At 36.8% G+C, this 21,994-nt stretch overlaps 1 protein-coding gene across 5 annotated transcripts in view; it reads left to right on the forward strand.

The window, feature by feature from the left end:
- SENP6 (SUMO specific peptidase 6) overlaps positions 1 to 21,994 on the forward strand; it is a 97,338-nt gene that overhangs the window by 64,645 nt on the left and 10,699 nt on the right. For all 5 annotated transcript variants that reach the window (XM_028157887.2, XM_028157460.2, XM_028157525.2 and 2 more), the window contains 7 exons: positions 75 to 269; positions 1,671 to 1,897; positions 3,386 to 3,492; positions 3,613 to 3,729; positions 11,656 to 11,778; positions 14,063 to 14,155; positions 18,852 to 19,282. In XM_028157887.2, coding sequence (XP_028013688.1) covers positions 75 to 269; positions 1,671 to 1,897; positions 3,386 to 3,492; positions 3,613 to 3,729; positions 11,656 to 11,778; positions 14,063 to 14,155; positions 18,852 to 19,282 — 1,293 coding nt within the window. The remainder of the gene's footprint in view (positions 1 to 74; positions 270 to 1,670; positions 1,898 to 3,385; positions 3,493 to 3,612; positions 3,730 to 11,655; positions 11,779 to 14,062; positions 14,156 to 18,851; positions 19,283 to 21,994) is intronic.

A 21,994-nucleotide genomic window follows, 5' to 3' on the forward strand; every position in this document is an offset into this window, starting at 1 on the left:
CACACTCTTCTTCATTTATGAATTTGCTGTTTTAAGAATTGATTCATTTTCCATTTCCATTTGTTTTTCTCCAGAAGCAGAAGCTGATCCAGTAGGCTTTTCTTTAAATACCTCTGATCTAACTAAATGTGAATGGTGTAATGTTCGTAAATTACCAGTAGTATTTCTTCAGACGATACCACCAGTTTATGAGAAGCTGAGCATGCTGATGCAAATGAGTATGGATGATAAAGTTTGGACTCATTGTAAAAGAATGCATAAGTTAACAAGTAAGTTATGTAGATTGGATTATAATAAGTACAATTCATTGACTAGCAGAATGTGAGTATGCTTTGATAGATTCTTTACATGTATATTATATTATACTAGAGGCCCAGTGTAGAAATTCATGCACTGGTAGGGTTCTTAGCGGCTGCTGGCTGCCAAGCAAGTACTCCCTCCCTTCCCCTGGCTGTCTGCCACGTCCCCTGGTCAAACTCCCAGATAAACTCCCAGTCGAGGGGACAATTTGCATATTACGCTTTTATAACTAGGATTATATTATATTTATTAGGAGTCCTGCGGCACTCCCCGGGTCCCACAGCAGCCACTGCCGGTCCGGCCCTTCCTTCCTCTCCGGCTCTTGAAGCAGCCACGACTGCTGCTGATCAGGCCCTGCCCCTGCCGCCTTGCCCCCAAAGCTGCACGCGCAACCTCCTGTCCAGTCAACCCATGATGGCGTCCCAGTTAATTAGCATATTTCTCTATTTTTTTTTAATATATAATCTATCTATAGATAGATTATATTCCTTACAAGAACCTTGTAGGATAGATATTACTTTACCCTTTTATAGATGAGGAAAAGCCCACATGAAGTGGAAGTTCTAATGATAAAACACAGGTTTGCTCATTGATAACGTTTTTGAAATGGTTAAAATTCAAAGGTCTGTACTCTTTGACCTTGTATTATCTGAGTAAAATGATTTTTAAAAAATTTTTTTCAATTAAAGTTTACTTTCAATATTATTTTGTACTGGTTTCAGGTGTACAGCATAGTCCTTAGATAAAATGAACTTTTTAAAATGCACTGATAGGTACTAAGTACAATCATATAAATCAGGAATCCTTGAAACTTAGCCTGAATTGGAAGTTTGCAAGTTCATGGAATGTATCTTCAATCTCTATAATAATTGATATGGTTCTGATGTTTATGGCAGAGCATGAATATTTGTAAAATAAATACTTTTCAACAGAAATTGCTGCTTCAGCTTAAGAGTTTGCACATTAGTGAATCACAGTTTTTACAGTTAAATTCTCTAGCTCACTTGGAAATTTCTTATTTGTGTTTGATAAAATTTTTAATTTATACATATGTAAAACTATAAATATATTTTGATCCTATTAGATGAAGCAAATTAGTTATACCCATGAATAGATTTGTTCTTGAGCTACTGCTAGAGTAATGTGTTCTGATTCCTTTCTCTTAATAACCTAGGTGACATTGTCAGGTAACACTGTCACTGATCTTCATTTTATATTTATTGTATATACATTGCCAAATATTGTTTTGAACATTGATACGAGGATTTCTGGTGATGTTCTTGGAATAACTAGTTGTTACTCTTTTTCTAATAATTTCTTATATACTTATTTTTTTCTTTAAACTTATAGTTATATTGATTTCTTTTCAGATTTGGAAGAACAGTATATAATTTTAATTTTTCAAAATGCCCTTGATGCTCAAGCAAATACGGTATTTGAAAGTATCGTTACTGAAATTGGTATAAAGAATAATGTATCCAATTTTTTTGCGAAAATTCCCTTTGAAGAAGCTAATAGTAGACTTGTTGCCTGTACAAGAACGTATGAAGAGAGGATCAAAGGAAGTTGTGTTCAAAAAGAAAACAAAATTAAAAATGTAATTATGCTTTTTAATTTTTAAATAATCTTAAATAACATATAGCTTTAAGGGGAAATACATTTTATTATACTATTCATTTCAGAGTTAGATTTTTAAAATTCCATCTCAGAATTATTTGCTTTTATATGCGATTTGTAAACTATCTTGTGTCGAAATATAATGGTGAATAGGTGACTTTGTGACAAAAATAGTATTTGGTACAGGTCTAAGAAGCATTTTTAGCTCCTTTCTATACTCTATTCTTTTTTTAAAATATATATTTTTATTGATTTTATTGAGAGAGGAAGGGAGAGAGAGAAATATATTTTAACTGCCTCCTGCACGTTCCCCGCTGGGGATCGAGCCTGCAACTTGGGCAATTGCCCTGACCAGTAATCAAACTGGTGACCTTTCAATGCATGCGTCAGTGCTCAACCAGTGAGCCACACAGGCTGGGCTCCATACTCTATTCTTTTTTTACTTTTCATATCCTTTTACTCTCTCTTTTTTTTTTCTCTTTCAACATACATATACATTACTGCTATATTCCAGTCTGTTATTACCCTGCTGATTTCCAGTGATGCCATGGGCTTCAATAAAAATAAAGGAGTTTTGGTTCCTGATGTATACTTATATGTAACATGTACATACATGGTTGAAAACTTGGGAAATGAAGAATACCTACCATCCTGACTCTCAACATATATATCCAGTTCTAGAATAAGTAATATAGTAGGTAACTCTGAAGACACCTGAATCAAAGGCAGTATTGTAACACAATAGTATAGTGTTAAATAATATAAATATAACTTAAATACTTTAAATTTGTCCCTTACCACAGCAACTGAATTTTACTGACTTAATTTATTGGGAACACAAAAATCTTTCAACCTGGCTACACACTTGGAGATAGGGCTATCCAAGGCACAATCTTAGTGAAGTTGACAAGACCTCACCATAGAAGTTGAGGAAAAGAACAGAATAAGAAAGGGGAATCATTCTCCTTCTTTTGAAAAATTGTCTGCAGAAGATAGTTCTGGAGGAAAATAGAACAGCTAGAGCAATGAAGTAGCTGGGATGGGCTCAAATTTCAGTGGAAGGCTCTTCCTTTAACTCCTTGACTCTGGAGAACTGAAGCTCATTGTACTATGTTTCCTCATCCTCTGCTCCATATCCTATGGATTGCTTAGCCTTCCCTACTAGAAGAAAAATATACTATATCTGTTCTTTGGATTTTACTAACATAATCTAATTTAATATGGGTATTGAGATTTCAGACAAGATACCAGAGACCATTGTTTCAAAAATTCAAGAGTATCAGTGTACCAGAAATAATAAATAAGTGAACCCGTGTTTTTTCCTGTTTCTTTTTTAAAAACCATGCGTTCTTTTTAGATTCATATTTTTAATCCTTTTTAATTAAAAAAATTCTTGCCTTGTGCTTGCTCTTTATTTATAAAATTTTCCCAATTGACTTTGAATTGATCATTTAATTTCCTTTTCCAGGTGCCCCTGGAATCTAGAGTACAACTTAGAAGCAAACAATTTCAGTTTTTTGATGATGAGGAAGAAACTGGAGAGAGTCACACCATCTTTATGGGTCCTGTGGAAAAGTGAGAGAATTCCTTCACATTTACAACACTCTTAAATTTCTTCTCTGTTTTATTGCATTTCAGTTATATATATACACACAAATATTTTATAATCTACTTTTTAAAAAATTTTTGTTACAGGTTGATAGTATATCCACCACCTCCAGCTAAGGGAGGCATCTCCGTTACTAATGAGGACCTGCACTGTCTAAGTGAAGGAGAATTTTTAAATGATGTTATTATAGACTTTTATTTGAAGTAAGTTAACTTTCTGCTAACCTTTTAGCAACTCTTTAGCATTCTATAATGTGTATCTTTGTTTTCTGAGTCAAAACTATTTGGGTTTTGAATGCCATCATTGCCATTTAGTGTGGGAAGTTAATGTCTCTACCTGTGGTTCCTCATTTTAAAAATTATATCTAATAAGGTTGTAAGGATTAAATAAGATAATACATATTAAGCACTAGGAAAAATACCTGGCACATGCAAAGTGTTTTTAAATGACAGCTTATTATGTTGTTATTTTTGTAGTGTTTTAAGCCTTTAAAAATTGTTACTACCCTAGGGTAGGTACTAATTTTTTAAGCAAGCACAAAAATATGATCTCACTCATTTCCTTCAGTAAATGTCCAAGTGCCAGCTTATATACCAAGTACTGTGTTAGAAGTTTATTATCGTAGGGAACACAAATACGGGATTGAAGTAATAATAGAAGACAAAGTAGAAAGAAGAATGTTTCATTCTCTTCAGAGATTGGGAAATATGAGGGACCAAGGAGCTTCCCTGGAAGAGCTTACATCATGACCCAATATACACATGCATATACATGTATGTGCAGTGTGTTTATACATGTATAAATTTGTATGTGTTTACTGGTTTGTGATATAAAATGGTGTGTATATGAAACAAAACAACTTAAATATCAGTGTGCTTAGAGCTTTACAATACTTTCTAGTTTATTCAAATGTATTTTATAAAACAAAACAATTTTTAGAAATCTGATTATTAAAAGCTGCTGAATGATTCTATAGCCTACTAATAGTTGCAGTCCACATTGTTATAACAAGTGATAAGTATTGATGAGAGAAGTCATGTAAGTGTGTTTCCTTAATATCATTTTGATAAGCATTTTTATTATGGAAGTCTAGATGATAAATGATTTAAAGAAATTTAATTAGAGTGATCTCAGAAGCCTAATTAGGTCATTTTTGTTTGAGGGAAAAGGAAATAATAAAATGTTTTAAGAGGTAGAGTTGTTTAGCAGGACTCCAAGCCTTATTCTGAAGGATAAAAATGGGTTTCAAATAACTCCTAGTTTTCTGACTACAGAGACCTGCTAAATGATTTTGCCACTAACTGAAGCAGTGAATTCAGAAGCAGAATAGGTTTGGGTAGGGTGGGGGGTGGGGGGGAAATATCCCTTTTAGATGTCTGATACAGCAAAAGGAGAGTGCCAATAAACGGTTGAATATATGGTTCTGGGTGTCATTTGAGTTCTGGCTGGACATACAGTTAGGAGGCTTTACTTTTTACAAGTAGTAATTTAATTAGGAAAATTGATCAAGCCCTGGCTTATTTGGTTCAGTGAATAGAGCGTTGCTGTGGACTGAAGGGTCCCAGTTCAACTCCGGTCAAGGGCACATGCCTGGGTTGAGGGCTCATTCCCCAATAGGGGGCATGCAGGAGGCAGCCAACCAATGATTCTCTCTCATAATTGATGTTTCTATCTCTCCCTCTCCCTTCCTCTCAGAAATCAATAAAAAATATATTTGAAATAAATAAAAAAGAAAACTGATCAAATTGTTTAGGTAGGGATTAAAAAATGAGAAAAGGCCATAAGGACAGAACCTGGACAACAGAGTTAGATAGACAGGGAAGATAGAGGCTCCCGTGAATAAATTCTGAAGGTATTTGAGAGGTAAGAAGAAAAATCCAGAGAGTATGAAATCATAAAATTGAAGGGAGGTAAACTCTTTAGAGCTGGATACATTTAGTGGTATCAGCAGAGGTCAAGGCAGATAAAGGTTAAGAACAACTTTAAGGTCACAGTTACCCTAAGCTAATTAAGGTCCAGTATACATCCAGACTTCACCCTAGTCCATAGGGAGGGCCAGGGGGATAATGAGGTACTCCTCCCCATCCACTGGGAGTGGTACCAGTGGAAGCCTAGTGGGAAGCCTTCCACCACCATCCAACAGTAACATGGAGCCCTTCCACATTAATGATGGCCTAGTGGAGAACCTAAACCTCCTCCCCACCTGGGAATAATGAGTTGGTGCCTATTTCAAACACTAGAGTGTGGTGCCAGGGAAAGCCTGCTAAAACACAAGAATTAAATGAGATCCAGAGTCTTATAACACTCAAATTTCCAGATTTTAAAATTATTTGTCTCACCAAGAACCAGAAAGATTTTAAACTAAATGAGAAAGAACAGCCAATAGATAGTCAACACCGAGATTACACAGATATTAGAATTATCTGACAAACATTTTAAAGCACCCGTCATATAATTTTTAATGAACAATTATGAACACGTGAATCTTTGTGGAGTGGAATAAACACAGGCCAAGTGTGTCTTATCTACAAAAAAACTCCAAAGATAATTACGTGTGTGTGTGTGTGTGTGTGTGTGTGTGTGTGTGTGTGTATGAAAAGGATGGAAGAAGATAGAGCATGCAGATATTAATAGAGAGCAGGAGTTACTCTGTTAACATCATATAAAGTAAACTTCTGAGCAAAGACAATTTAATTAATTACCAGGGATAGAGCAGGACATTAAATAGTGATAAAAAAAATAAAAAAAATAGTCATAAATGAATGAATCCATCAGGAAGACCTAGCTGTCCCTGACCAGTTCGGTTCTGGTCAAGGGCATGTACTTTGGTTGCGTGCATATCCCCAGTAGGGAGTGTGCAGGAGGCAGCTGATCGATGTTTCTCTCACTCTCATCGATGTTTCTAACTCTCCCTCTCCTTTCCTCTCTAAAAAAAATCAGTAAAATATATTAAAAAAAGGAGAAGAAGACCTCGCTGTACTTATTGGGCATGTGCCATAAAACAGAGCTACAAAATATGTGAAGCAAAAACTGATAGATCTAAAACTGGTTGGGGAACTTTTTTCTGCCAAGGGCCATTTAGATATTTATAACATCATTCAAGGGCCATACAAAATATCAAGTTAAAAATTAACCTCCTATATTTGGTCAAACATTTAATTAACTCATCCATAATGCCTTGGCAGGACCAGACCAAATGATTTCATGGGCCTTACATGGCCTATAGGCCGGACATTCCTCACCCCTGATCTAAAAGGAGAAAGTGAAAAATTCACAAATATAGCTGGAGACTTGAATTCCCCTCTCTCAACAATTTGATAGGACAATTAAACAAAATCAACAAGGATACAGAAGAATGCAACACCAGTAGACTTTACCTAACATTAGGGGGTAATATTATACTCTTATTTATATTAACTATACCCCCCCATTATCAAAGATATTGTTTTTTCTTTTGAAGAGTTGATGGTAATGGAATATGTTTCAGTAAATTATAAGTGTGTTACAGATTTGCTGACAAGAGAAACTGCCCTAGATTTTAAATGCCTAATTTTGCAGATGTAGATCCCTTTGAGATCAAACAGTCATTCAATGACAAGTTCAGACAAAGCTCTTAAGCAAAATCAAAAGATGTTATCTCATACCAATATCTAATAAGCATATGAAAAGATCCTTGACATTATTAGTCATCAAAGAAAATTCAAAACCAAAATGAGATGTCGCCTCACACCCGTTAGGGTGGCAACTAAAAAAAAAAAAAACCACTCAAAAAAACTAACAAAAATAATGTGGACAAATGGCACCCTGTGTACTGCTGGTAGGAGTGTAAAATGTTACAGCCAATATAGAAAACTGTATGGTGGTTCCTCAAAAAATTATAAATAGAACTATCAAGTGATCTAACAATCCCATTTCGTGTGTATAGCCAAAAGAATTAAGAGTAATGTTGCAAAGAGATTTTTGCACACCCAAAGCACTATTCATAATAGTCAAGAGGTAGAAACAACCCAAACTGTCCATTGATGGATGGGTGATAAACAAAAGGTGTCTGTGTCCATTGGTTAGGCTTATATGCATGCATACAGGTCCTTTGGTTGATCTCTCTCCCTTACTCCCACCCTCCCCTACCTTCCCTCTGAGGTTTGAGCGTCTGATGCTTCTCTGTCTCTGGATCTGTTTTTGTTCATCAGTTTATGTTGTTCATTATATTCAATAAATGAGTGAGATCATGTGTTATTTATCTTTCTCTGACTGACTTATTTCACTTAGCATAATGCTCTCTAGCTCCATCCATGCTGTTAGAAATGGTAGGAGTCTCTTCCTTTTTTACAGCAGTGTAGTGTTCCATTGTGTAGATGTCAATTAGGTCAAGTTGTTGAATATTGGACTCATCTTTGTCCTTAACTGATTTTCTACATACCTATTTTATCAATTATTGAGAAGGTTGTTGATTTCCAGTTTTAATTATGGATTTGTCAGTTTCTCCTTTTAGATCTATCGGTTTTTGCCTTATGTATTTTGAAGCTCTGTTATTAGGCACATACATGTTTAAGCCTTCTCAGAGATTGATTCCTTTATTATGTAATGTCCCTCTTTATCCTTGATAATCTTCCTTGTTCTTAAATCCACTTTGTTCAAAATGAATGTAGCTATTCCAGCTTTCTTTCGGATTATGTTTACATGGTTCTGTTTACATGCTACCTATTTCTTTACCGGTTTACTTTAACCTGCTTAAGTCTTTTTATTTAAAATGTTTCTGTTTTTGAAAGCATATAGGTAGATCGAAAAACTAAGTTGAACTCCTAATATTTTGTTTATATTTTAGTTTATTCTATTTCATACATAAATAATATATAATTTATACTACAGTAGACATTTTATAGTCATTTGTTTATACTCTTGAAATTCTTTATATTTTCAGGGGACCCCTTGACATTTTATAGTTACACTTTAAAACAAATTTTATACACTAAACTTAATTATCTACAAGTTCTATCTTTTCTGATGTAAATCAGTATTCCAAATAAAATTCTAACAAAATCCATGATTTTTAAAAAATTGCATATAGGTTGTCCAAAAAAATGTGTACACACTTTAACAGCTAATAGTTCAATTTTGAAAATGAAATGTATATTAATAAACACTGCTTTTATAATTATTCAAAGTGTATGTATACATTTATGGGGGACACCCTATACTTGTAACATTCTTTTATATATAATATATTTTTATTTATTTCAGAGGGAGTTAGAAACATAAATGATAAGAGAGAGTCATTGATCAGCTGCCTCATGCACGCCTTCCACTGGGGATTGAGCCCACAACCCTGGCATGTACAACCAGAATCAGAACATGACCTCCTGGTTCATAGGTCAATGCTCAACCACTGAGCCACACTTGTGACATTCTTAGTAGTGAATTTTAAAAGGAAACTTTTAAAACTTCACTATTAAAATCAGTTATTTGGTTGTTACCAAAGCTGCTCATTTCTTTTCTAACTCTACGAGTTAGAAATAAACTTTTAAAGTTTGTCAGTATTATAAGAATTAAAAAGGCATTGCATCTAAAGAATGTTAATAAAATGCAGAGAAGAAAAGAATTACTTTAATAAAAAGTACTTTCAAAGACCCATATTAGTAGACTAGCAGAGTAACCTTAAAATAATCTTTTAACTTCATCCTATAGTTAAGTCATGATTTGATTGTTAGAATGTTCACTTTATGAAATACCAAGTGGACAGGTTTACCATGACATTCAATATTTAAATGTTTTATACAGAAAGAAAAAAATGTACCCAAGTGAATGAAATTCCCACAAGATTTTGTAATAAAATTTCCCTTTAATCTATACTAATAAAAGGGTAATATGCTCATAAGACTGGGAGACCTTCCAGACAAAGCCATGGTGGCGGGACTGAGGCAGAGATGGTTAGGGCGATCCGGCCAGGAGGGGAGGGTAGTTGGGGGTGATCAGGCTGGTGGTGGGGGAGAGTAGGGGGCGAGTAGGCCAGCAGAGGGGGAGCAGTTGGGGGCAAGCAGGCTGGCCGGGGGGGCAGTTGGGGGTGAGCAGGCCAGCAGGAGGGGAAGTTGGAGGTGAGTAGGCTGGTAGGGTGGGGCAGTTGGGGGTGAGCAGGCCGGCAGGCAGAGTGGTTAGGGGCAATCAGGCAGGCAGGCAGGTGAGCGGTTAGCAGCCAGTGGTCCCGGATTGCGAGAGGGATGTCCGACAGTCGGACATCCCCCCAGGGGTCTCAAATTGGAGAGGGTTCAGGCCCGGCTGAGGGACACCACCCCCGTGCATGAATTTCGTGCACTAGGCTAGTAGTTCTATAAAAAGAGACATGGCTTTCCTAATTAAACTTAATGGTTCTAACATATGTACATTGTACATTTAGAAAAGCTATATATAGTCACGAAATACCAGTGGATGTATGCCAACTCAGAAAGACAAACATTTTACAAGGCATGGATTTGTTTACATATGAAGTTAGAGCCAGTTTTCTTAAATCACAAATAACTTTTTTAAGTTCAATTATCCCTCTGTTAATTTGACTCACTTTTACAGAGCGGCCATTGAAGTTTGGGCTGGTGAAAGCTGCATGGTTCACCAATTATGATATAGCCCCTAAATTCAAATCTAGTTCACTACATGCTCTATTTTGAGTGTATTATTGTAAAATTCACTGATTGATTTAAATTGTCATGAGATGATTCACTGTGTTATAATTTTCTTTGTCGGGGCACACTGAGTTGCTCTAAAGCAAGAAATTTTGTAATTGGGTCCTTTTCATCAGAACTTGAGCTTCAGAATGATCATTTTATGCTAAGGGACATGTCTCTAGGTGTGCCCTCGGGGACATTTGCTGTTTCTGTGTAAGATTTCACAAGGCTTTTAGATTATCCTCATTTTAATAAAATGCAAATGGTCATTAGCTTGATTTTGCATAGTTCCTTTGAGGATTTTAACAAACAAATTTAATATATCATAATTTTTCCTTGTGATATCAAGGAACCATCGTTGTTTGTTTTTGAGGTAGACCTAAAGAAGAAACAACTAAGGCAAGGAAAAATTAGAACCAATATAAGATCCCTTTAATAATTCATTGTTGGCCCTAACCGGTTTGGCTCAGTGGTTACAGCATTGGCCTGCCGACTAAAGGGTCCCAGGTTCAATTCAGTTAAGGGCATGTACCTTGGTTGTGGGCACATCCCCAGTAGGGGTGTGCAGGAGGCAACTGATCGATGTTTCTAACTCTCTATCCCTCACCCTTCCTCTCTGTAAAAAAATCAATAAAATATATATCTTTTTAAATAATTCATTGTTGCAACCTTAACACTGAATAGGTTCTATTTATTTTTGTTTGTTTTTTTTTTAAGTAATATATGACTAGGTTTTTATGGTTTATTAAATGAACTATTTAAAATAAGCAGCACATAAAAACAATAGGTATATTAAGATATAATGCACATAATATACAATTCATTCATTTAAGGTGTGCAGTTCAGTGGTTTTAGTATATTCAGACATTTGTGCAATGTCATCACAGTCAGTATTATAATATTTTCATCCCCCCAAAGAGCCCCAATAACCATTAGCAGTGATTCCTTATTTTCCTTCAGCTCCAGTTCTAGCTTTAGGCAACCACTAGCTCTTCTCTGTCTGTGGATTTGCATATTCTGAACATTTCATATACATGGAGTTATACAACATGTGCTCCTTTGTGACTAGTTTTTTTTTTCACTTACCACAGTGTTTTCAAGGTATCAGTGCTTTATTTCTTTTTGTTGCTTAGTATATTTCATTGTATGGATATATATCACATTTTATTTTCCATTCATTAGTTGATAGGCATTTCTGACATTTCCACTTTGTGGCTATTATAAATAATGTCATGAATGTTTGTGAATGTGCCCTTGTTTTAGATCTTTCAAATCACAGTTTTCCTCTCAAATATACTTTTTTATTACTTGAGAATTATCTGGTAGTTATTATCTAGAATATGAAGTCAACTTTGCTTCTTTCAGTTGTAAGGAATAGAAATTGATGGTGGCTAAATAGATTACTGCCTGACTGTTGTTAGTGTGAGGTAAACTGCTATATTCATTATATTGGGATTATTTTTTATAAAATAGATATTTGGTGCTTGAAAAACTGAAGAGAGAAGATGCTGACCGAATTCATATATTCAGTTCTTTTTTCTACAAACGCCTTAATCAGAGAGAGAGGAGAAATCTCCATGAAACAACTAATCTATCGTAAGTCAAGCTCTTTGAAAATATTGAACAGATGTAATAAGTTACTGAAATTTAACTTAGTAAAAAATCACTTATTTGTGCCCTGGCCAGTGTGGTGTAGCTGGTTGAGTTCTCCCATGCACCAAAAGGGTCCCATGAACCAAAAAGTCACCAGTTTGATTCCCAGTCAGGGCACATGCCTGGGTTGCCGGCTCAATCCTCTGTAGGAGGCAGCTGATCAATATTTCTCTCTCTCCCCCTCTCCCTCTAACATCAATAAAAACATTTTTTTAAAAATCACTTATTTGTATTGAGGCAACATCATTTGTTATTAGTTAACAAAATCATAATATTGGGTTGTATCCAGTATAAAATGTGGATCAATATCCACAGTATTCTAAAGCCTTAAGAATATGTAGAATTCATAAAGGTTTTAGGTGTAATATTTAGATCAGTATTTTCCCAATATGCCTATGGTTTTTTAAAAATTACTTGGATACTTATCAAATACTAGAGGGATGGTGCATGAAAATTCATGCACTGGAGAGGGGGTCCGTCAGCCTGGCCTGCCCCCTCTCACAGTCTGGGAGCCCTCAGGGGCGGGAGGCAACACCCCCATCACACCTCTGCTGCTGCCACTGCCGGCAGTGCAAGCCTCAACTGGCCGTGGTTACCTGAGCCTCGGGGGGCCCTGGGCAGCTGGGCAGCCACCATCCAAGGCTTACCTGCACCTCGGGCCCGCCCTGGGCGGCTGGGCAGCCAACATCCGAGGCTTGCCTGCACCTCGGACTGGCGCTGGGGGGCTGAGGGGAATGGGGGACTCTGGAGGCAAGTGCGCGAAGCGGCCGGACCCACCTTGGTGGGGCTGAGGGGACTGAGCACTGCCATCTTTGAGGGTGTGGCAGTCATTTAGCATATTCCCGATTTATTGGCTGTGGGCGCCACCACCTTTGTGAGGGTGCGACAGTCAATTAGCATATTCCCTCTTCATTAGATAGGGTAGATTGTTTTGTTTTACCCTAGATGTTCCACACTACCTAAGAAAGAAACCTGTGAGTTTGTACTTTTTTTTTTATCCTCACCTGAGTCTATTTTTTCATTTATTTTAAAGAGAATGGGAGAGAGAAGGAAAGACAGAGAGAAATATTGATGTGAGAGAAACACATCAATTGGTTGCCTCCTACACTCGCCCTAACCAGGGCCCAAGCCAGGGAAGAGTCTGCAACCTAGGTACGTGCCCTTGATCGGAATCCAACCCAGTACCCTTCAATCCACAGGCCGACGCTCTATCCAGTGAGCAAAACTGGCTAGGGCGAGTTTGTACTTTTAATAAGTTGGATGTTTCTTCTCAGATAAGTTAAGGAAATACTGTTCCACTTATTAGGCCTGATAGGCCTGTGTACTTTTGTTTATAATGCTCCATTTAGTGATTGCATCCAGCTCTAATTAATACTTAGTAATTGATCAAAAGATACACATGAAGAGTTGGTATTTTTTTTAAATCGTAAGTGCTGTTAAATGCTTGAATTGAAGGCTGATGTGGATAATACAAATAGTTCAGTGATTCCTAATTTTCATCTTTGAGTTGATGATAGTGATTGGTTTTGACCAGTGGTCGTAGTGTATTCTTCTTCATCTCCAGTAAGATAATGCTCACTTTTCTTGCTCTTTTTTCTGCCGTTCTCATTGGTCATGGTCTGATTCGCTTCTCAATGTGATTGCTTGTGCCATTTCTGCAGTAATCCTACCTAATAAAATAGTAATATGCAAATTGACCGCACCTTTGCTACGCCCAAGCCACACCCACCAGCCAATCAGGGCGAGTATGCAAATTACCAAACAAAGATGGCGGTTAATTTGCATACGCTGAGGGAGGGAGGAGTGAAGACTGAAGACAACTTAGAAGGAAGACGGAGGAAAAGCGGAAAGCAAGATGGCTGCCAGAGGGAAAGCCGGGGCGGGGTGGGTGGCAGCGGCGCGGGTGCAGGAGTGGCGGCAGCGGCAGCGCATGCGGCTGCCGCTGCCGCTTGCAGGATTTTTCCTGCAAATGGGCTACTAGTAAACAATAATAGCACTGATTTACACTAGTATATAGTAGTAGGAATTAAATATTTCTTTTTTCCAGATTCAGTGATGGGCAGTTTCACACCTTTCTAGCTGTTTTGTTTTCTTTCCCCAGCTTGTTAAATCATCTTTTACAACTGTTCTGTTAACATCTTAATACTCATAATTTATAAATTGTTGCATATAAGCTGAAGCACTAGGAACATTTCAGAAACTTGATAGTCTATCTCTTGTCTTACAGAATACAGCAAAAGCGGCATGGGAGAGTAAAAACCTGGACCCGGCATGTAGATATTTTTGAAAAGGATTTTATTTTTGTACCCCTTAATGAAGCGTGAGTAAGAATTCCCTTTCTGTAAATGTGGCAATTTTTAGAAAATGTGTTTAGGATGTGAAGATTTCATCCACTTTAAACTTGAAATTTCTTCTGTATATCTATACTTATACTGCTTTTTTAATGATAATTGATGCAGCTTTCCAGTAAATCATATAAGATACTGAATTTTACAAACTCTAGATAAGATATTTCTAATTTTGTTTTATTGGTCAATGTAGAATAATGTTAATTTTTAAAATGGTGCTGCTTGTGGTCTAGCAAACATTGTATAGAAAAAGCTACTTTGCCCTAGCCGGTTTGGCTCAGCGGATAGAGTGTTGGCCTATGGGCTGAAGGATCCCGGGTTCGATTCTGGTCAAAGGCACATGTCCCGGTTGCGGGCTTGATCCCATCCCCAGTGTGGGGTGTGCAGAAGGCAGCTGATCAATCATTATTTCTCATCATTAATGTTTCTATCTCCCTCTCTCTGAAATAAATAAAAATATGTTCAAAGAAAAAGAAAAGGCTACTTTATACAGAAAGATGATTAGGTCCCATAGAAGAATTTGAATTCTTAGTTTAAAACACATTTAGGCTCTTAACCAAGAAAAAGAAGAAAAGGTGTCTAGCTAGATTTTTGTCATTTTCTCAAGTTGAAAGCCATGCTGACTACTCAAAGTTATTTTCTAAGTAAAAGGGGATAGTTAAACATTTGTGTTATTTCCCCCAAAAGAGGCATTGATTTATAGGATAGTAGTATTATACAGTTTAGACTTAAATTTGTTTGTATTTCTTTTTTTGTTTTTGTTTTCCTATGCTCTGCTATCAAAGATCCCCAGGAATATACCTGTAGTTGGATAATTTTGGGCTTATTACTTGTATCAAAAGAGAACACATACCATAGACAACCATGGAGCCTCTCAGTGAAAGTGTGTTTGAAAGTGCCTATAACAAAATTTGGGCTTTAGTTTGGTGATTTGGGGAAAGATCTAAGGAAGCAGTGGTTTGCTTGGGTAAAGAAGTAGCATTCACTTATTAAGCAAAAAAGGGGATTTTGATATTTGGTGGGGTTGGTTTTATGACCTTGTTTGTCTCTGCTTAGACAAATTATGAAATGGCCTTGCTTTGCCTCATACTATGGTTGCAGAATAGCCTTGTCTGAGGTTGGTGTTCTGTGAGATTGTTTATATCTACTAAGCTTAACTGTCTCAGACTAGCTTCTGAATATTTTTTTTCTCACTATGAAAAGCAAATTCACTGTACAGTATAATCAAGCTGTATTTATTTAAAACCCTGCTTTAATTATAACGTTTGTGTTCTCTAATCAGTTCAGCCAACGATAGGTAGACTAGGTCAAAATATTGGTTATGGCGATAAAGCCCAACTTAAATATATAGTCAAACAGTTTAAAATTAATCTTCAGTTTCTTCATTCTTCTCAAAGTTCCTTGCCATATATTTGTTATATAAAGTAATATGTAAGCTGCCTAATAGGTGAAATGGAGAAAATACACTGAGTGGCCAGATTATTATGATCTCTGAACACATAGTAATCTGCCCACTCCATGTGTTTGTATCTCAAATGGTTACCAAAAGTATTCTAGACTTTTGCTGGAGATCAACCACCTATTTGCCCTGAGCTTTCTATCAGCCAGTGCAAAGGGGAAAACTGATCAGGTGCACGATTTATAGTATCTTTGTATCAAATAAATGAGATACTCAAGAGAAGTACACTGAATGGCCAGATTATTATGCGTTCAGAGATCATCATAATCTGGCCACTCAGTGTACATAAAAAGCCATTTGTCAGAAATGAATTATAAAAATTTTAAATAGAAATATAATTTGAAATACACACAATTTAGCAACAGAGGCACATCCTTCTTAGTCACTCTGTCTGTTGTGGTTAGAAACTATGATCAGTGCTTTCAATAATTTTGGAGAAAAGTAGAGAATGAATAAAGATGTGGAGCCAGAAAATGATTCTGCAAGAGTACTATGCCATTTGTGGATGGAAGAATAGACCTAATTCATGAGGGTGCATTTTGTTTCGTTTTATTTTTATTTTTTATTTTTTAAATATATATTTTTATTGATTTCAGAGAGGATGTGAGAGGGAGAGAGAGAGATGATAGAAACATCAATGATGAGAGAGCATCATGGATCAGCTGCCCCCCGCACGCCCCCCACTGGGGACCGAGCTTGCAACCCAGGCATGTGCCCTTGACCGGAATTGAACCTGGGACCCTTCAGTCCGCAGGCCGATGCTCTATCCACTGAGCCAAACCAGCTAGGGCTCAATTTTATTTTTAAGAGGTACACCACAAGTATTTATATACACTGATTATATTACATAGACTGCCATATATTTGTCATCTGTTTTATTTTCAGTTTTCCTGGTGGTGTTAATTTCTTTCCAATTAAAAACTATTTGTTAAAAATTGTCATAGTATGCCCTAGCCGGCTTGGCTCAGTGGATAGAGCGTCAACCTGCGGACTGAAGGGTCCCAGGTTCGATTCCAGCCAAGGGCACATGCCTGGGTTGCGGGCTTGATCCCCAGTAGGGGGTGTGCAGGAGGCAGCCGATCAATGATTCTCTCTCATCATTGATGTTTCTATCTCTCTCTTCCTCTCTGAAATCAATAAAGAAATATATTTTTTAAAAAATTGTCATAGTAATTGACAAGGGGCAGAAATTTGATATTTGGATCTAATCCATCTTCAGATAAGTCGAATTACCTGTTTTAGCCTCATCTCCCACTGGTGATTTAAGCTCAATGTAGCTGCTATTAAAAGGATCATAAAAGCAAAATCCTGGCTCTTAGAGGTTGAAAGTGATCTCAGGTGTTTCCAGCTTTCTTCTTTTAGCTAGGTGAAGAAAGAATTTTCCTAGTTTTTCAGTGAGGCACTAGAAAATTTATAGCTTATATTCACGTTGTCATGACTGAGAAATGTTAAAACCGGTGATAATTACCACCATTTGTCCACCATCCAGAACTGCAATATCATTGCTGACATGTACACATAAGGAACTGTTTGACATTGAAATTGGGTCTCAAAAGAACTGTTAGCCCAGAAAGAAACTCACTACAGACTGATTCAATTGCCTTTCAGCATAATCATTATTGCTTGTCTCATTTTCAGTTCTTATAAGTGTATTTCTAGTAGCACATGATCTCACTCATCTAGGGGAAATGATAAACAACATAGACTGATGAACAAGAACAGACCCAGAAACAAGGAGGCATGGATCAGACTGTCGGGCCTCAGAGGGAGGGTAGGAGAGGGTGGGGATAAAGGGGAGAGATCAACCAAAGGACTTGTGTGCAAGCATATGAGCCTAACCAGCGATTAAGGACAACAGGGGGGTGGGGGCATGTGTGGGGAGGGGTGTGGGCTGGGAATGGGGGGATGAGGACAAATATGTGATAGCTTAATCAATAAAGAAATTTAAACAAATTAAAAAAAAAACGGTGATAAACTTAGGTTACTACTATAGGTTGAGAGTCACTGTATTACACTATATTTAATCAACTTTTAAAACACGTTTTTCATATTTTAACATTTCTGAAATTCAGATGTGACATATATTAGCTGAGTCTTAGAGTTGAAGTGAGAAAGATGGTGTGCTGCTATTTCTACCATCCTAGCCTGACCTAAGACCACAGCATACTGAGGATTAATAATTAAGGAGAGAAGCATTCTTCCACCTGTCCTTTATAATAATGAGGATGAAGCCGACCTCTGATCTTTCTACTTAGGCTATCCAATGAAGAGACAGCGTTGTTTTTTAGTATTGCCTTGGGGTAATTTAAAATTTTGCAGAAATGAGAATGGAGCATAACTTTTATCCTCATCACTAGATTTATTTTTTCATTCAAAAAAGACCTATTGAACATCTTACTATATTACAGATATTGTGCTCAGGCTAGTAAGTTCTCTAACATCTATGGCCTGCTCCTTTTAGTTTAGCATGTAATACTACCTAGCATATAGTAAGCACTTAATAAAATTCTTCATTAGATTAATGACTATTAGCCAATATTAGCTGTATAGCTTCTTATTCATGGTTTATATCCTGCTGTTGGGAGCCATGGTACCTGAATTCAGCTATATCATGAGCACCCACTTGATACCTGGAACTCTACTAGTATTTTCAGTTCTTTTATAATCATTACATTAGAAATGTTATTTCATTTTAGTGTATTTACATTTCAATATAGCATGAGACAAAGGATTATTTGATATTTTCAATGTTAAGCAATTCCTACCTTATTAATAAAAGAAACACAGACATGGTTAAAGTTTTTAAAAAGCTATATATGTGTATAATATTTAGAAAATGTTCAAAATTATACAGTCTGATTAGACTTCTGAAGACTTTATAATCTTAAGACTAGGTAGATTTCGATCCTTTTACATAAATAAAGCAAAGGGAAAGTGAATGGGAATGATGAATTGGCAGAGATATTATTTATATTTTGTTAAATTACCTGAAAAAAATTATAAATTTTTATTCCACAAGAAAAGGTTTAAAGGATTTTTTGCAGAAGTGAATATGGGCTACAAAATTCTAACAAAACTTAGGTTGAAAAAAATTAGGCATTCTTAATAAATTTCTTGAGAAAAGCTTTAGAAAAGCATTTCAATTGATATTTATTGCCAAATATAACTTTTCTAATAATATACTCATTAGTTTCATTTGTTTTTTACAGTGCACATTGGTTTTTGGCTGTTGTTTGTTTCCCTGGTTTGGACAAACCAAAGTATGAACCTAATCCTCATTACCATGAAAATTCAGCCATGCAAAAATGTTCAACTGTAGAGGACAGTTGTATTTCTTCTCCTTCAGCCAGTGAAATGGACAGTTGTTCACAAAACTCTTCTGCCAAGCCTATATTTAAGAAGATGCTAAACAAAAAGCATTGCATAGCTGCAAATGATTCAAGTGCTGAACAGGAAGAAAGTGACCCTCATTATCGGAGAAACATATGCAGTGTGAAATGTAGTCTGAAAAAAATAAATCATACTGCAAGTGAAAATGAAGAATCAAATAAAGGAGAATCTGCATGCCAGAAAATTGTTGATAGGACTAAAAGTGAGAATGGCCTACAGAATGAATATTTAAGTTCTATGCACCATACAGGTATGTTTCTAAATGTTTTGAAAGAATTAAGGAATTCAGAGTAATTGAGTTTCTTATAAACAGGATTAAGATTTCAGGATCACTTTTTATTAAAAGTCAGATTTATTGAAGTATAATTTACCTACAGGAACATTTCATCATTTTATAAGTATAGTTCGGTGAGCTTTGATAAATGTTTATAGTTATGTAATCACTACAACAGATTTAGAACCTTTGCATCACTCCAAAAAAATTCCCTGTTACAATCAGTCTTCTTCCTGCACCTCTACAAAGAGTGCACATTTAAAATTATAGTACAAGGTCTACATTTTCTATTGATAAGATCTTGGATTTATTTTCATTTTATAGGAAATTCATTGTATTCAAGATAAATAGTCATTGCATAGTCTTACACCTGTAAGGTGAATTAGTTCAGTCTTCTCACTTTACAGATAGGAAATTGGAAATCAAGTGGCCAGAGGCAAAAATGAAAGGTTTTCCTCCCAAATAGTTGACATTGAAATTAAAGGTTAGTTCCTTATTCTTCACTCTCCTTCATTTTTTAAGTGTGAAGAAGGGCACTGGTCCAGCCTGTCTTTATTTCCCTTCAGTTTTAATAATTTTTCTTTTCCTGAATCAGTTCCATATTTCTAGCACTTGTTATGGAAATCTGAGGTTTCTGTTCAAATACTTAAATTTCATGTGAAGTCGATTGTATAATTTTCTCTCCAACCCCAAGGTAAAAAAAAGTCTACTCCATTAAATCCATAAAGTGCTATAGTGTGTACCTTGTAAACTTTAATTAAACTGTGAGTAGATCCTAATATATATTTTTAGAGGAAAAAGGTCAGTATAAAGCATAGAAAAATGTATGTAAATTCAGAAAGAACCTATCAAAAGTTGTGAATGCTGAGTATACTCTTGGTACTTTTACCAGCTTATTTTAGTAGTCAGAAGAAAGCTATTGCTGAGGCCGTATAAAAATATTTTTACTTTTTATTTAGTTTGATATACTAAGCTGCATAAAGCTAATAGCACTAGAGTTTTTATCTATGTGCCCTTTTGGAGATAAGAGGTAGAAAAGAGGAATGGTGTGTGAATTATATCTTCATTGAACTATTTTTTTTTTAAGTTCCCCTTAGATCAGTAATTTTATCCATTTTAATGTGAATTCAAATTAAAAAGGAATTAAAGTGCATGATTTAAAAACTAAGCAATGGGACAAAAACCTAGGGCTTCATATACACAAACTCCAGAAATTCCTAGTGGCCTTCTACTACAGATTAATGTTCCAGTCTTTAAAGTTGTAGTAGCAGTTAAAGTTGAGTAAATATTCTCACAAATGCTAGTGGAGACCGCAGTAGGAATAATATGTTTTATGTAATTTGCCTTTCAATATTTGCTTATTCTGAGTATTCTTTTTTATTATTGTTTGTGCATTTGGTATTTGTTTTGGCTTTTTTTTTAGTATGTGTATAATATCTTTCTTAAAGAAAGTTAATTTATCTTTATTGTGTGTGATACACTGATATTTTCTATTCTCTTGAATTAATCTAATAGTTGTAGTGTCCCACAGTTTGAAAAAAAAAATGGTGCTCTAAAGTAGGTGTGTGCAATTTTCAAGAATGAGGTCCCATAGCTTTCATCAGATGCTTCAAAGGGATCATTCACCAAGAAGCACATTAAAGAAGAGTTTCTCTAGAGGTAACCTTACTACTACCTCAGAGAGGATGGTTAAGCAGTCTATCCTACATAAAATGAAAACTTCACTAAAAATTAGGTTACAGAAAGCTTATAAAATTTTTGTGACATGGCGGACTGCCGAAACCAAGATGGCGGCATAAGGTAAACACCTAACTGTTGCCTACCGCAACAATTTTGAAACTACAACTGGAAAACAGAGCGCACACCGTCCAGAACCACCGGAAAGCTGGCAGAGTGGAAAACCTACAACTAGAGAAAAAAAGAGAGGGGGACGCTGAGCCTCAGGAGCTGTGGAGGTGCGGAGATCGGTGAGCACCGAAAGGGCGGGCGGCTGAATACGCGGCAGGCTTGCTCACAGTGCGCAGAGAGGGAGGGCAGCAGACGCTGCGTGGCTAGCTTTCTCGTTTGGGAGAAAAACAAAACCTCCCGACTGCACTGAAATCCAGCTGTGGTCGGGGAGAAACTGGTCTGTTTGGCAACGGGCGAGGCTCGAAAGCTGCCTTCTCTCAGAGGCGCGCAGCCATTGATTAGGGCACGGAGAAACCGGCCCTCTTAGGGCGGCGCGGAAGGAAACCAAGTTTTTCTGCGCCATTCTGAGACTCCACCCCATCCAAGCTGAGCACAGCCCTCCCAGTGACTGGATTTCTCGTTCGGGAGAAAAACAAAACCTCTGGTCTGCACTGAAATCCAGCCCCAGCTGGGGAGAAACTGGTCTGTTAGGCAGGGGAGAGGCTCGAAAGCTGCTTTCTCTCAGAGGCGCACAGCCATTAATTCGGGCACAGAGAAACCGCCCCTCTTAGGGCAGAGCAGACGGGAAACCAAAGCTTGTCTGCGCCACCCTGAGACTCCGCCCCATCCAAGCTGAGCACAGAAGCTCTCCCAGCGGAGACACTGCTGATCCTCACAGCCAACTGGCTTGGAGATCAATTCCTGCCAGTGATACCAACAATCCCAACCACTCTGAACTCCAGTTTCTGGGGACACGCGGGGGACCCAGACACCTACGGGACTCTCGGCCATCGGTCGGAG

Source organism: Eptesicus fuscus, chromosome 10 (genome assembly GCF_027574615.1).
Source record: "Eptesicus fuscus isolate TK198812 chromosome 10, DD_ASM_mEF_20220401, whole genome shotgun sequence".
Classification (NCBI taxonomy): Eukaryota; Metazoa; Chordata; class Mammalia; order Chiroptera; family Vespertilionidae; genus Eptesicus; species Eptesicus fuscus.